Below are 14,898 nucleotides of genomic sequence, written 5' to 3'. Positions count from 1 at the left end.
TGTTGATGAATCAAATTTCCAGATACAATACTACAATACATTGAATTTGGGTTTTGTTATATTTGTCCCAATAGTTTCAGAGATGGTTTTTTTAAACAGACAACAACGATGAACGCCAAGTCATGGCAAACTCACAATATCTTTTAGGCCAGATGACCTTAAAAGACGAAAACATGGTAGTTGTAGGAAAAGGACTTTAACATGTAAATGAAAAGTAAGCAAGACAACAGGCATAGCATAGTCCAATTTCTTTTCTTTAAAAGCCATAAATAATTATCTTTTATTTGCATTTAATGACATTATGTTTCTTCTTGAGATAAACTGACATTTTTTAGAGAGTCTGATGTCTGTTGAATATCTGAAGGTGGTTCCTGTGATGTAATAGTACTTGATTTTTTATCTGAGTTTTTAGATTCACTTTTATCTTTACTCTTCTGATCTCTTTTTCTAGCTGCCTCTTGCTTCCTCTCCTGTTTTAACAGAAAATTAGGATCCTGAAAAGATAAATAGAATTAAATTAGTTTTGAATATGGAGCAGTATTTCAAATTAGCAATCACTAAATAAGCTTCTAACTAAGATGAGATGGTGTAATTTACTGTTTTGAAAATTCTTTAAAAATAAATGATTAAGTCATCAATTTGAAAATTGAACACCAATGTAATATTAAAAGTTTGAAGAAAAAAATTCATTCATAATATTTTGATCATAATTTGACTGGATAACACAGTGCAAAAATTTAGCACAAACTAGAAAATATAAATTGAAAAAAAAAACTTTTAAGTTTTTATGCCCCACCTACGATAGTAGAGGGGCATTATGTTTTCTGGTCTGTGCCTCCGTTCATCCGTTCGTTCGTCCCGCTTCAGGTTAAAGTTTTTGGTCGAGGTAGTTTTTCATGAAGTTGAAGTCCAATCAATTTGAAACTTAGTACACATGTTCCCTATGATATGATCTTTCTAATTTTAATGTCAAATTAAAGTATTGACCCCAGTTTCATGGTCCACTGAACAAAGAAGAAGATAGTGTGAAGATCAGGTTAAAGTTTTTGGTCAAGGTAGTTTTTGATGAAGTTGAAGTCCAATCAACTTGAAACTTAGTACACATGTTAACTATGATATGATCTTTCTAATTTTAATGCCAAATTAAAGTATTGACCCCAATTTCACAGTCCAGTGAACATGTAAAATGATAGTGCGAGTGGGGCATCCGTGTACTATGGACACATTCTTGTTTTTTATGTTATCAGATATCAAGTACCAGAAAGCATTACTGGTAGTTTAAATGACCAGTGACCAATATGGTGTTTACATTGCTAAATAAAGACAGAAACTACCTAAAACTGCTATGAACAAGAGGCTCTCAGGATCCTGAATCGCTCACCTGTATTTCAGAGGAGAAGATTTTTAAATGTTAGCAAACTTGATGAATAAATTGTGTAAAGGCAATAACTCCTTCAGGGAACAATTTTGGTTATTTAACTTTTTTGTAGATCTTTGCTGAACATTATTGCTGCTTACAGTTTATATATATCTATAATAATATTCAAGATTATGACAAAAAACTGCAAAATTTTGTTAAAACTATCAATTTGGTGGCAGCAACCCAACAATGGGTTGTTCGATTCTTCTGATAATTTCAGGGCCGATAGATTTTGTCCAATTGAACAATTTTATCCCATGTCAGATTTGCTCTAAAAGCTTTAGCTTTTGAGATATAAGCCAAACACTGCATTTGACCCTATGTTCTATTTTTAGCCATGGTGGCCATGTTTGTAAATGGATCAAAACTTAAGGTACAATTTATAAACAAGGTACCCTAAGGAACATTTAGTTAAAGTTTGAAGGTATTTGGCCCAGTAGTTTCAGAGGAGAAGATTTTTGAAATAGTTAAAGACGACAGACAACGACGACAGATGCCAGACGCCAAGTGATGGCATAAGCTCACATGGGGCCTTTGGGCCCTGGTGAGCTAATAAAAGAAGATTAATTTTTCTGTTCAAATATAAAGTGATATGAAAGTAATTTAAAAATATGGCCATTTTTATCACTAAACGTACTCTATCCTTTGTTTCAAACTGGGGTTGGTTATTTAAATTCAGATGGATTTCTTATTGTTCTTCACAAATTATTCCATGTTGATTTATATTTTATTTGGGTTTTTATTTCATATAATAATACGGTATACCCATCCCTTATCTGTATCCATTCCTTATTTAAAGGTAACTATCAATCATATATATGTGGCAAACAAAATATTGCTATTATATTTCATAAACAGGTACATTTACCTGTAAACTACTGGGAGTATCTAATGGTATAGTAACAGGACCATCATTCTGTATATGTATCTGCATGTATCCTCCAAACACACCACCTAGAATAAATAGATCATAAAATTAGTTCAGTTTACACATGTTTTAGTACAAATTTGTGTTGCCTTCCTTAAAACATTTCAATAAAAGACATTTCTTCTGTTTAATTTGAGCCATGAGTGCTTTATGAGGTGGAAAATGCATATGAGAATGTTAAATAATGGATTTGACATCTGTAAAAGTCATTGTCCAGTAAAGCTGAATTATAAAATGGTTTGCAATTGGTGACTATTCACCAGTCATTCAAGTGTTGTATATAAATTAAAAGAAATCCAATATAGTAGTATAACAAATTTTAACCTTTGACTTTTTCTGGTTTGTACATGGATCGCATCAGATCTAAGAAATTGTTGTAAAATGGTTCTGAATATTCAGGATTCATGGCATCATGGAAGTCTGGCTTATTTCCCTTCATCTCTAATGCTAAGGTGAACTGTAATAGAGGATATATTCATGTTCACTCTTATGATGTCATAGTTATTACATTTCATTAGACAGAAAAAAACTTAATATATACCATATATTTAGTATAATCTGACTAACCAAAATTCATTTTTAGTACATGTAAGGGACAACATCAAAAGTTCAATGTAGGATAAAAAACTTAATTCACATAGTTTTTTCACTGACACCCCCACCCCCCTCTAAACTTAATTTGGGAAAAATTGATTTACCAATAGGGATATATGTAAAAATCGATTTTAGATTTACACAACTTGTAGAATTTTAACCCCCCACCCCCAAACTATTTGATTTAAGTTTTTTATCCTACATCGATCTTTTGATGTCGTCCCTAATGTGAAGACCATAGGTATTCAAAAATTATGTATGTTTTTGTGAGTTCACCAGGTCAGCAGTCAAAACAAGTAAAATTCATGTCAGGCCAGTACATGTAAATGAGATTAACATGATAAAATGTTTGCTAAATTAAAACCAGATGCTCCGCAGGGCACAGATTTATACGACCACAGTGGTTGAACCCTGAACAGTTGGGGCAAGTATGGACACACCATTCAAGCTTGATACAGCTCTGAATTTGGATTGTGATTAAGTAGTTGACACATAGGTTTCTGACACAGAATGAATGTGGTCTAAAAAACTTAAAAATTAGAGCAATACACTATGCTGTTGAATATTAATCCCCTCAAAAAAAATATTAGTAGAAAAATTTGTTATAATTTCTGAAAGCTCAAACAGAAAATTTTTACAGGGTTCAACAACTGTGGTCGTAAAAAGGGAGGTAAACAAGTAATCAAACATATAACTGTGTTCTATGAGTTTTTTTGGATTACCTCCCCTTACTTCTTTTAAATTTTCTAAATTGTCCTTTAACCAGAAAAAACCCTTGTTTTCCCCCTTTTTTTGTCCCTTATTGCTTGATGATTTGAATCATACCCCCCTCCTCTAACCATCCCTTTGTAGTATGGAAACTTGTGGTATTATTTCAGAGAGATTTATACACTTAGACACAAGTTATTGACTGAAAACTAAAAAAATGCTTATTTTGGCCCCTTTTTTGGCCCCAAATTCCTACACATTTATAACCCTCAAAATCAATCCAAACCTTCTAACTGTGGTATTAAACATTGTGGTACAATTTCAGAGCAATTGAAATGCTTATACACAAGTTGATATCCTGAAAGTAGAAAAATGCTTGTTTTGGGCCCCTTTTGGGCCCTTAATTCCAAAACGGTAGGGACCATCATCCCAATAATCAACCCCAACCTTCCTTTTGAGGTATTGAACCTTTTTATAAAATTTCATTGAGATCCATTGACTTAAACTAAAGTTATTGTCTGGACACCAAATGTGTCTTTGGACGACGACGCAGACACAGACGCCGACGACGCAGACGACAACATCACACCATTATACGAACGCAAACTTAAACTTGTTGATGAAAATTAGTGAGAACTATGTATATGTTATTGGCCTATAAAGTATAAGCAATTTTTCTTTCCAAACTACTACATGTTCCATTATCTTTTCACATTAGTTTTGACTATACTGAAATACATATATCACATAGACTTTGACAGTAGACTGTATTGACAAGGAAGACAAGTTTAATATTATATTGAAAAGCAAAGTTGTCTATGAAATTATTTTTTTATTACCCTACATTCAGATTATCTTTATATCTGTTCTAATAATGTATACAAGATAAAATCAAAATTGAAACATTGAGGAATATTTAAAAGAAGATGTGGTATGATTGCCAATGAGACAACTCTCCACAAGAAACCAAATGATAGAGAAATTAACAGTTATAGGTCACTGTATGTCCTTCAACAAAAGAAATCTATTACAGGTAGGGATAAGTGACTATCTCACAGATTTTCATATAAAAATCTTACCTGACTTATACATAGAATTTCATATCCCAGGTCTTTGACACTTTTATCCCATTTTTTACCATCATCATCCCACAAGCGTATATTTACTATCTTTTTAGCTCTAGAATAGGAAAACTTTAGTAATAATGAATATGAGAGATATATAAAGCTTTATACATACGTGTATATTGTAATAAATAGGTTCATTGATGCATTTCAGGTTTAAATCATAACACATTTTCCATGACCATGATGACACTTATCTTTTTCTTTTTTCTCTCAATTAAAATTACAGGCACAAATGTAAATGTACGTTACACACATAAATGTAGAAAACCCAAATATTTCTAAAGTTGTTATCATGATGAATGCTTCATAATTTCAACAGCATTTAGTAATTAGTTCTAAATTACTGGAATTTAAAAAGCATTTATAATACTTTAGTCTGTTTTTTACATGTTAGTTTACACATGTTGTGAAAACACCTCCCATAAGATTTCATAATAAATACAGTATATTATTTGTTTACTGCACATTCTGTCTCTTGCTTTCATGCACATTTCAAACTCTTACAACAATTCCATCCAAATCAAGTATAATGATAAATGCTTATTTGTACTTTTAAAACTCACAAATAGTCCATTTCACCAGCTTTATCTTTCCTAGTGATCCCAACCAATACACACAAACCTTTACCAATAGAATTAATAACTTCTCCATCAACTGAAAAGATAAATAAAATCTGTTAATTAAGTGCTATGCTCATTCAAAATGTGTCCTGGACATTGATAAAAGGTTATTGCAAATCAGAAGAATCAGAAAAGTTTATAAGCTTCAAAGTCTAAAGTAGGGGTCTCATTGGGGGTCTGATCCCGGATTCCGCTTATGTTTAGTGAGAATTCTGTATACCGATTATCATTGCCATCATAACACGTGTAATTTCCTGTGTCCCGCCGGACTCTGTTTTCCGTTTCCACGCTTTCACATGTTACACTTGAAACAATCTGCCAATCCTGTGTCTCGCTAAGACCCCAATGAGACCCACTAAGTGAAGGTTTTCTTCATAAATATGTTTCCTTTGAGGTCTGAAAAATGGTGATAAATCAATATTTGGCAACGAATTGATCAACTAAATGCAGAAATGACTTTAAACAGGTGTTGATTTGACCAGATGCTGCTGATTAAATCATTAACTTTTTCTATAGCTGTCTAAGCTGATATGAGTGGGTTTAAGTGTGACGCGAGATTGTCAAATTATTGACGTGAAAACGGGAAATGAAGTCTAGCGGGACAGGAAATTATATAAAAAAATAGCATTGTTCCATACATAGTGTAAGCGGAAACGGGAATCTGACTAAATAGTAAGCGGGATCCGGGATCGGAACAACCCAATGAGACCCCCATATGATCCCATAGGACTTGTGCTGTTGACAGTGTTGTGTCCATTTTTAGACGAAGGGTGTCTTAGCATTCTCATTAAATCTTGAAGATTTCTTTCTTTATCGTATGTGTTAGTGTCACCTGTCACACTTGCTTGCATAACACGTTGAATGATAGCTTTCATTTTTACACGTTAAAACTTTGTTTATGTTTTTTGACAGGTGCGCATTGTAAGCCAAGATTATTTACAGATTGTTCTCCGACAGTATCATCTGAGATGCGACTTAGAACACAAAAATAAACCAAAAGGATAGAACTCACGTTTTTTGTGAGCCAGTTTGTTGGCCATTTAAATTAAAATTAGTCATTGTTATCTAGTAAAAATTGTATTCTTACCAATCATTAATCTTGATCTTATTTAAATTTAAACATATTTTTCTTTTATCTAGTATCAATCATTTTTACTGATGTAAGATCATAGTATAAACTAATTAAGTAAAAAAAAATATATTTACATAAGTAAAATTATTTTCACCAAAGTTAAATTATGATTTACCTAAGTAAATTTGCAATTTTACATAAGAATTGTATTTTATCTAATACTAGTCATTTTTCATCTAACACGAAATAGTTCTAAACCTATCATTACTAATTTCTGAGACTACTCTAATAGTAGTCTCAGCTAATTTTTACCTCGGTGACCTTCATTTCACTATAAATTTCACTTGTGGACACAATTTTAAGTGAAGATAGATTTTTCCTATAATAACAGCTAGATACTTCAAGTTGAAAAAAACTTAACATATGAGCTTAAGTTCAATGTATATTAGATACATGACTTTTAACGCCCAATTATCATGTTAGTCTTTTCTGATTTTTATTAATTTTAGTTTCTTGTGTACAATTTGGAGTTTAGTATGATGTCCATTATCACTGAACTATATATTTGTTTAGGGGCCAGCTGAAGAACGCCAACGGGTGTGGGAGTTTCTCGCTACTTGAAGACCCATTGGTGGCCTTCGGCTGTTGTCTGCTCTATGGTCGGGTTGTTGTCGCTTTGGCACATTCCCCATTTCCATTCTCAATTATATGTTTTGTTTTAATTCTGCGAGATATTTTCTTAAAATAAAGAAGTTGTTGTATGTAATTCTTAAAAAGTCATTTCATAGCACTTGCCTCAGATCCCCCCTATATACCTTAAATTAATAAAACACTTAATAATAATTGTTTAATTAAGGTATATAGGGCGGGGTGGGGTGGTTCTCGGACACTGAGGTGTTTTTGGACCTTTTGTGTTGTTTAGGTTTGAATTATATTAGGATTAAATAAAGCTGGTATGCCAATACTTGTGCAACACTATCTTTCTGTACAAATGTTTGAAATTAATGTGTTTATAGAGAATTATTGATGCTTCTCATATGGTCAAAGTAATCACATAATCACAAATTATTTGCCAATATAATCACATAATCATTAATTTAAACAATCAAAAATGTTGTCCTAGACTATCAAATAATCATGAAATATTTGGTCCGGTAATCAAATGATAACTATAAAAAGGCCAAGTAATCACATAAACAAAACATACGGAGCCTTATTAATGACAATATGATTTTAATACTAACATACTTACCGAATTACGTAGTGGAAGCTTAAGCTAAAACATTGGTGTTGCTAATGCAAAAATACAAGTAAATGCCTAAGTAAAATTATATTTTTACCTATAAGTAAAATCAGTATATTTGTACCTAATGCAAACTATTTTCACCTAAGTAAAACTATTTTTACCCAAGTAAAATACTGATTTACCTGAGTTAAATACTAATTTACCTGAGTTAAATACTAATTTACCTGAGTTAAATACTAATTTACCTAAGTAAAATTCGGATTTACAAAAGTAAAATTGCAGTTTTACCTAAGGATTGTATTTTTATCTAATGCAATAAAGATTCATTCATTTATTATTATCCATGGGCGGATCCTGCAATTTTTAAAATTTGGGGTTCCTAACCCAGGATAAAGAGGGGGTTCAAACCATAGGTCCCCATTCAATTGCATCTATCGACCCAAAAAAGGGGGTTTCCAACCCGGTCTGGAACACCCCTGGATTCCGCGCCACTGTTACCTAAGTAAATTCGATGTTTAATAACTTGTATATAGATAATTCATTTTACCAAGGACGTATAATTTACATCCTAACAACTTATATACATCCTTGATTTACTGAGGTACGAAGTGTGAGCACAGAACAGTTTGAACAGTATTTTCGTGTTGGATTACTGCCATTTAAAAATACTTCATATTGTCATAATTGAACAGGAGATGAATATTTCATATTTGCATTGGTATTATTTTGGTTTCAAATCAAAAGAAAGAAAATCAACAATCTGCTATAATTTTGGTAAATAACCTTAAACACGGTGTAGAATGGTAACGGACTTATCGACATTTTTTCGGCGTTTCCGCACTTATCGGGTTCAGCAACGGACTTGTCGTGTTTTCAAATGACAACATTTGGCGTAAGTGGATATTTCTTTCAACTTGTATTAAAGCAGAATTGATATTTCCAAATAAGCTTGATGTCACGGAAAGGAAAAACTAATCATTTTGCTGAATATCTAATCATATATTCACGGGAAGCTACGATCTATTTCAAATTGTTTCCTCCAACGTGGTATACCCAACTTGAAAACAAATATTTTCATGGAAAGATGTCCAATTGAAGCGTGTTTTAAGCTTGCTGGGCTTTTTCCAAGTAAATTTTGGGTTATTATTCATTAAATGTAGACATTTTCCCTTTCGGGACTGTTTTATGCACTATTAAGGTCTTAAAAAATGGATTATTTGGAAAATTTGTGTCACCGGACTCTTTGTGTTATTGGCACCGGACTTTTTGTGCGCAAATTAATATGGAGACTCATATCTTCTCAGTCAGTCTATGTGTTTACTCCGCCTGGGTTGTTCAACACTTCTTACTTAATGCATTAATCACCCATTACACAATAATATACTTTATTAATCCACAAACAGATGTGTGGGATTTTATCAGTATCTCGTACTCAAAGCAGGAAGGGTTCTAGTCCAAATAATTATGACGTCTGGGAAGGCTATTCTAAATTTTTGCTTTGACGCCCTACTCCGACGATGTAAGGCGTCAAAGAAAGAAAAATATAATAGTCTTTCAAGATGTGATAATTATTTGAACTAATAGGTATAAAAAAGAAGATGTGGTGATTTGCCAATGAGACAACTCTCCACAAGAGACCAACATGACACAGAAATTTACAACTTTAGGTCATCATACGGCCTTCAACAAAGCCCATACCGCATAGTCAGCTATAAAAGACCCCGAAATGACAATGTAGAACAATTCAAACGAGAAAACTAACGGCCTTATTTATATAAAAAAAATTAACGATATACAAATGTGTAAGAAATAAAACAAAAGACAACCACTGAAATATAGGCTCCTGACTTAGGACAGGCACATACATACATAATGTGGCGGGGTTAAACATGTTAGTGGGATCCCAACCCTCCCCTAGCCTGGGCAGTGGTATAACAGTACAACATAAGAACGAACTATATAAAGCAGTTGAAAAAGTCTTAACTGATATCATCAGATGGACACAAATACAAGTGGACGTGGCTGGGTACTTGTACATCCCAACAACAAAATGACACAATGAATAGATCTGCGAGTACTCACAGTTAACTTACAACTTGTTCAAAGCCACTATAACAACGAATAAAAAAGCATGCATCTAAGACTTAATGGGTTCATAATTTAGGTTGTCACAGTTATTCACCGGCTCCATCAACAATTGTTTTTCAGGACTGACACATAAATGATCATAAAGCTTCACTCATACATGCATCATTATGAATATTTCTATTACGCCTGAATGAACGTGTCTTTTGGAAACATCCGGCACATGTTGATCTAGGATAGAGCAGAAATATTAGCCTTATTCCTTGACCATTTGAGTTTTGTTTGGCATCGCCCCATACCTTACTTTTTCTCAGTGTCCCTTTATTTTCTATCATATTGTAAAAATCATGATTAAAAAAAAACACACTTATCCGTGAGAAGTTCTAGGCCTGTATATTCTAGTATACGATGTCGAATGGGGTTTGAAAATGTTTATTTTTCATTTCCCAAACAAACAAAAAATACGAAAACATTGTTTTTACTCTAGTAAAACAATAAAAACACAATACAATACAATACAATACAATCGTGACAATATTTTTATTATCCAAATTAAAGGGCCCATTAAGAGCATAACATTAATTACAACATGACATAAACATTACAGAGTGATTAAAGAAACATAAAATAATAATTCAAATGCATGAAGAAAGGATCAGTGGTCAAGGGGAGATAATTTTGATATATTTTAGAGTATTTAACTAATTTTCTGATTTTCTTAGTTGCAGGCCTTTATCCACGTATTCACATAAAATAGATAAAAATCTGCTATCTTCATTAATCATGATCCATGAAAAAAGATAATTTATATTTAAACTATCTAAACTGGGGTATTTTTTTTTATATAATCAGTGATATCTCAATAAGTCCTGTGCTAAATAAACCTCAACAGTTCGGTGCCAGAAAACACGTCATTTTAGCATGTTTAGGGAAACCCGATTAGTCCGCTGCCAAGCAATTTTGAAAAAAGCTTTAATATATGATATTTTTGGTTTTTAATGCACACAAGTGGTTCTAATATGTATTTTGCATGAAATAAAGGAGCACAAAAGTTTCTAATAATGTGTATTTTAATGGAAACCACACCATTAGTATAGCTGTGTTCGGCCAGTTGTCCTGTTTTGTGTTATTAAATCTTGTATGAAAACATAAATGGGTGTTATGGGGCAAAATATTTTACCTTGTATTATATGGATAAACACCAAGGAGTCCGAACATTTGACACAAATACCAAAACCTCACCATTGGCGAATCCAAAAGGGGGGGGTGTTGGAACCCCTCTTTTTTTGGGCCGATCAATGCATTTGAAAGGGGATATATAGTTGGAACCCCCTTTTAAAATGGCTGGATCCGCCCTGCTCACTATGTACATCCTCAAGGTGGTATGTGTGTTTTTCGCCATTTTGGATTGTAAAAAAACAGAAATTCTAAGGTCCAGATTTACTATCAAATTAGCAACATTTGATGCTGGAATGCAGATATATAATGTATATGTTCATTTAAAAGAACCAATTTATAAGAAAATAACTTATCAATGTTAATATTTTTACAAGTGTAGATTATTTTTGGTTGTTTTCAAATGTTTTTAAACTGTCATTTTAAGGGGAGGTAATTCTAAAACAGTGCATTTTCTGAAGGAATCTACATGGAATTTTCCTATTTTGTATTTTAGCCGGGAAAAAACGCACGGTGACCCTATTTTTTCTTTTGATATTCTCAAAGCATTGTCTGAAAGCTATCTGTTCGTAATTTATTATACAATTCTATCATTTAGTTTAGAATCACAAAATGGTGTTTTTTCCAGTGTAATCCATACAAAATGTGTCATTTTGTAACAACTTGTAGTTTGAGAAAATGGCGCGGTGACCTATCATTTTTTTATTTTTTGAAAACTGCGACTGTATGATGGGTGTTTACAGGAAAGCTTAATTCCCTTTTGCGAACAAAACTGAGATGAAATCGGAGGATTTTTGTTGTTGATATCAATGTTGTTCCTCTAGAAACACAGACTGCCCTGAAACGACTGAAAATTGGAAAAGAGCATGCATGAGTGGCGAGAGATTGTGCGGTCTTGCCATGCTCCATCTTCATCGCGATAAGGATGTCAGCAGACCAAATATTCTGAAACAATTTGACTGAACTGGCCATAGACAAATTTGGAACTCTACTGTATCGATGTGTGTTCTATGTTCTGGCGAAAGACTCAAATTGATTATTTTACATATAAATTTAAATAAAGTTGTTAAAAATTTGATGTTAGTAAAAGTCTTTAAATATGAAAAATTTATATAAAAAGTGTCCAAATTTAAAACATTATCAAACTCTCTAGAAATGCCTAGAATGCAGGATTTTGCAACCATTCATTTCACACACTCAAAACACTTTTTCACTCGCTACGCTCGGCTTAATTCTTTTGCATCACTAAAATGATATGCCTAGTCACGGCCTTGATTTTTGAACATATTCTGTTATCCGGCGTGACGTAGCAGCCGGTAGTTACAGCATCCGGGCATCACTGTAGGTGACGCTTTTCCCTAGATACTCCAATCACCGCTAATGGTCAGTGGTAATACCCGAGGGTAAGTTAATTGAGATAACACTACATTTATTAATTAAGGTGTAAACAGTAATTAGATGGCATACAATTATTTTGATAAGCTAGGCAGTGTGGCACAAGGTCGTTATAGTACCAAATTAGTGTTAATTAACAGTGATGAATGTCCATACAAGTTCCCTGCAGGTGTTTGGAAAAATAACCCATCATGTTGGCCAGATCTCCAGATACTACAATTTTGGCAAAGTATGAACACATTCTATCATTTTTATTTTAGACTCCCATACCAGTTGAATCTGCATGTCCCAATGCAATTTTTTTTTTTTATCATAAAACTTTAAATAAATATATGGCATTACCATTTCGTTTGATGATATTAAATTCAAGAATTTGTAGAAATCCCTGAACAATAAAATTCAAGAATTTGTAGAAATCCCTGAACAATAAAATTCATCGAAAAATGCAAAATTCAAACACTTATCATCGTGATTATAAGGTGTACTCATTTATTACAATGAAGGAAAAAACAGTAATGTTGTTAAAACTGGGACATAATAGAGTATAATCGTCTTATTTTAAACTTAAATATTGCATATTGATCAAAGTTCGTTGGTTATCAACTATACTTTAAGTGATTCTATGAAGAAATAATCTGTCAAGAACATAGTACTTGCTAAGTTCTCGCGTTTAATTCTACCAACGGAAACGGAAATCGGAAAGCATCGCCTTGGCTACGGCGGCAAACGATATTATTCGGCAAAGATTGAGAGTCAGAGTAGATATTGTCATTGAAACTTAAGTAAGATATTTGTGTTGATTGTAAGATATTGCAAGAATTTAGATTTGTTAAAACAAGAACATGAAAATCGCCTCTTACTGTTATGACTGAGTCATCAAGATACAGTTTGCAATATTTTTGACTGGGTTTTAGGTTTGGATTATAGTAGTTTTAGCAGTTTAGTTTATAGCGTACCAGCCAATATCTAGAACTTTGAATAGCATTTTTCTTAGTTAAAATTAAGAATGTATTTTGTTAGTCCGAGCTTACTCAAACATCCAACAGCTGTTTTGCCAGACAAGCTGGGGCTGTAGTGTGGGATAATAGAGCTCATCCCATTTAAAAAAAGTGGATATTTGCCCGTCCAAAATGAACGCCACGCTTTGTTGCTTCTGGAGTTGACTGACAGCCTTGGATCCATATAAATCGAGAATCAATTTGTTCATTTTTCATTTATGTAAGTCTTACCTACCTGTAACCGTTTGTTTTCTCATATCTAGACAGTTTTCACATTGTTTATATAGAGGTACAAATTGATGTTGCCCCTACATGTTCTAAAATACAACAGAAAAGAAGCATGGCACCAAATTTTTTTCCTAGAAAGGGCAGGGGGCTATACCACGCCAAAACTTCCTGCTGGAAACACAATTATGCAATTTAGACATCAAAGAATCTGTACAGGTTGAACTATTGACTTCATACAACAATCACTTTCCATTGAGGCATCAGGTATTTTCTATTATGGCATCAAAATGTTACACACTATCCGATTCACCCTAAAAAATTGACTGTTTATATAATTACTTAAAAAAAAAGGGTTTTCTATTTTCTTGACTTTTAAAATTAGCTACATGTTCATTTTTGAACAACCTGACCAAATAGCAGATATAACAGGCAAAGGCCACCAATGGGTCTTCAATGCAGTGAGAAAATCCTGCACTCAGATGTGGGCCTCAGCTGTCTCCTAACTAAAAATGTGGACTACATTGTAGTTCAATGAAAATGGACTTCTTACATTGTACTACATGTATACTCCAAAACATATAAAAGAACTAAATTTTAAAAAATATACAAGAGTAACAAAAGCAACAGAGATACAGGGCTTACGCTACCAGGCAACTTGGGCGAAAAAGTCGCTTTCCCGACCGTCATTTAGCTTTCCCCGACACCCAAAAGCGAAAAACAAGTCGCCCTGTTGTTAACGATAGTCGCTTCCGTCATCGGACATTTTCAATTTTTACGAAGTTGATGAAACATCAATTTTTTATTGATAATTAAAGAAATTCAGACATAAACGATTCATTTTCTTAAGAAAAGAGGTTGAAGCATTGTCTTTACAGTGTGTAGCAGGCAGGTTATTTAATAAAATTCCAACTTTTTATCACTTCATGCATTTCCGGTGCTTGTTACTCGAAAATGTACATCAACCTAACTTTCGGCTGCGAAATAAGTTTGTTACTTCATTTAAAAGTGATAAAAGTTGCCTCCAGTAAATGTTTAATCCATTTATTGCATTAAAAACGTCATGTTCCTTTCCAAATAACTTGTCAAACATTGTTTATTTATGTAAATTTTCTTGCATTTGTCTGCCATTGACTGTTTTATAAACTACGGATCAGAACCGAACCAGCTATGACAGAAATCTGTATTTTTACAATAATTACTACGGACGCATGGATGGATTAGCTGACAGAAGACTATTGATCCCTAGTGTTGTTCCAATGATCGGAATAAGTCGGAAATCAGTTGGTTGGGTCTGGCGATGT

The 14,898-nt window shown here is 33.1% G+C and overlaps 2 protein-coding genes across 19 annotated transcripts in view; one reads left to right on the top strand and one right to left on the bottom strand.

Moving 5' to 3' along the window:
- Positions 1–266: 266 nt before the first annotated feature.
- LOC143068166 (D-aminoacyl-tRNA deacylase-like) lies at positions 267–6,359 on the bottom strand. Of its 2 annotated transcripts, none has more exons than XM_076242007.1 (6): positions 6,230–6,359; positions 5,341–5,431; positions 4,730–4,829; positions 2,673–2,805; positions 2,289–2,374; positions 267–494 (listed from the first exon to the last, which is right to left on the bottom strand). In XM_076242007.1, the coding sequence occupies exons 1-6, from the start codon at positions 6,270–6,272 to the stop codon at positions 300–302; spliced, it is 648 nt and encodes a 215-aa protein (XP_076098122.1). In that variant the 5' UTR covers positions 6,273–6,359; the 3' UTR covers positions 267–299. The 2 variants fall into 2 exon arrangements, with proteins under 2 accessions (XP_076098122.1, XP_076098123.1); XM_076242008.1 differs by lacking the exon at positions 6,230–6,359 and adding an exon at positions 5,618–5,996.
- Positions 6,360–13,060: 6,701 nt separating this feature from the next.
- Positions 13,061–14,898, top strand: part of LOC143068164 (cilia- and flagella-associated protein 70-like) — a 41,731-nt gene continuing 39,893 nt past the window's right edge. For all 17 annotated transcript variants that reach the window (XM_076241997.1, XM_076241991.1, XM_076241990.1 and 14 more), the window contains exon 1: positions 13,061–13,153. The gene's annotated coding sequence lies outside the window, so the exon portion shown is untranslated. The remainder of the gene's footprint in view (positions 13,154–14,898) is intronic.

This window comes from Mytilus galloprovincialis, chromosome 3 (assembly GCF_965363235.1).
Source record: "Mytilus galloprovincialis chromosome 3, xbMytGall1.hap1.1, whole genome shotgun sequence".
Classification (NCBI taxonomy): Eukaryota; Metazoa; Mollusca; class Bivalvia; order Mytilida; family Mytilidae; genus Mytilus; species Mytilus galloprovincialis.
This window is presented reverse-complemented; position numbering and strand designations above follow the sequence as displayed.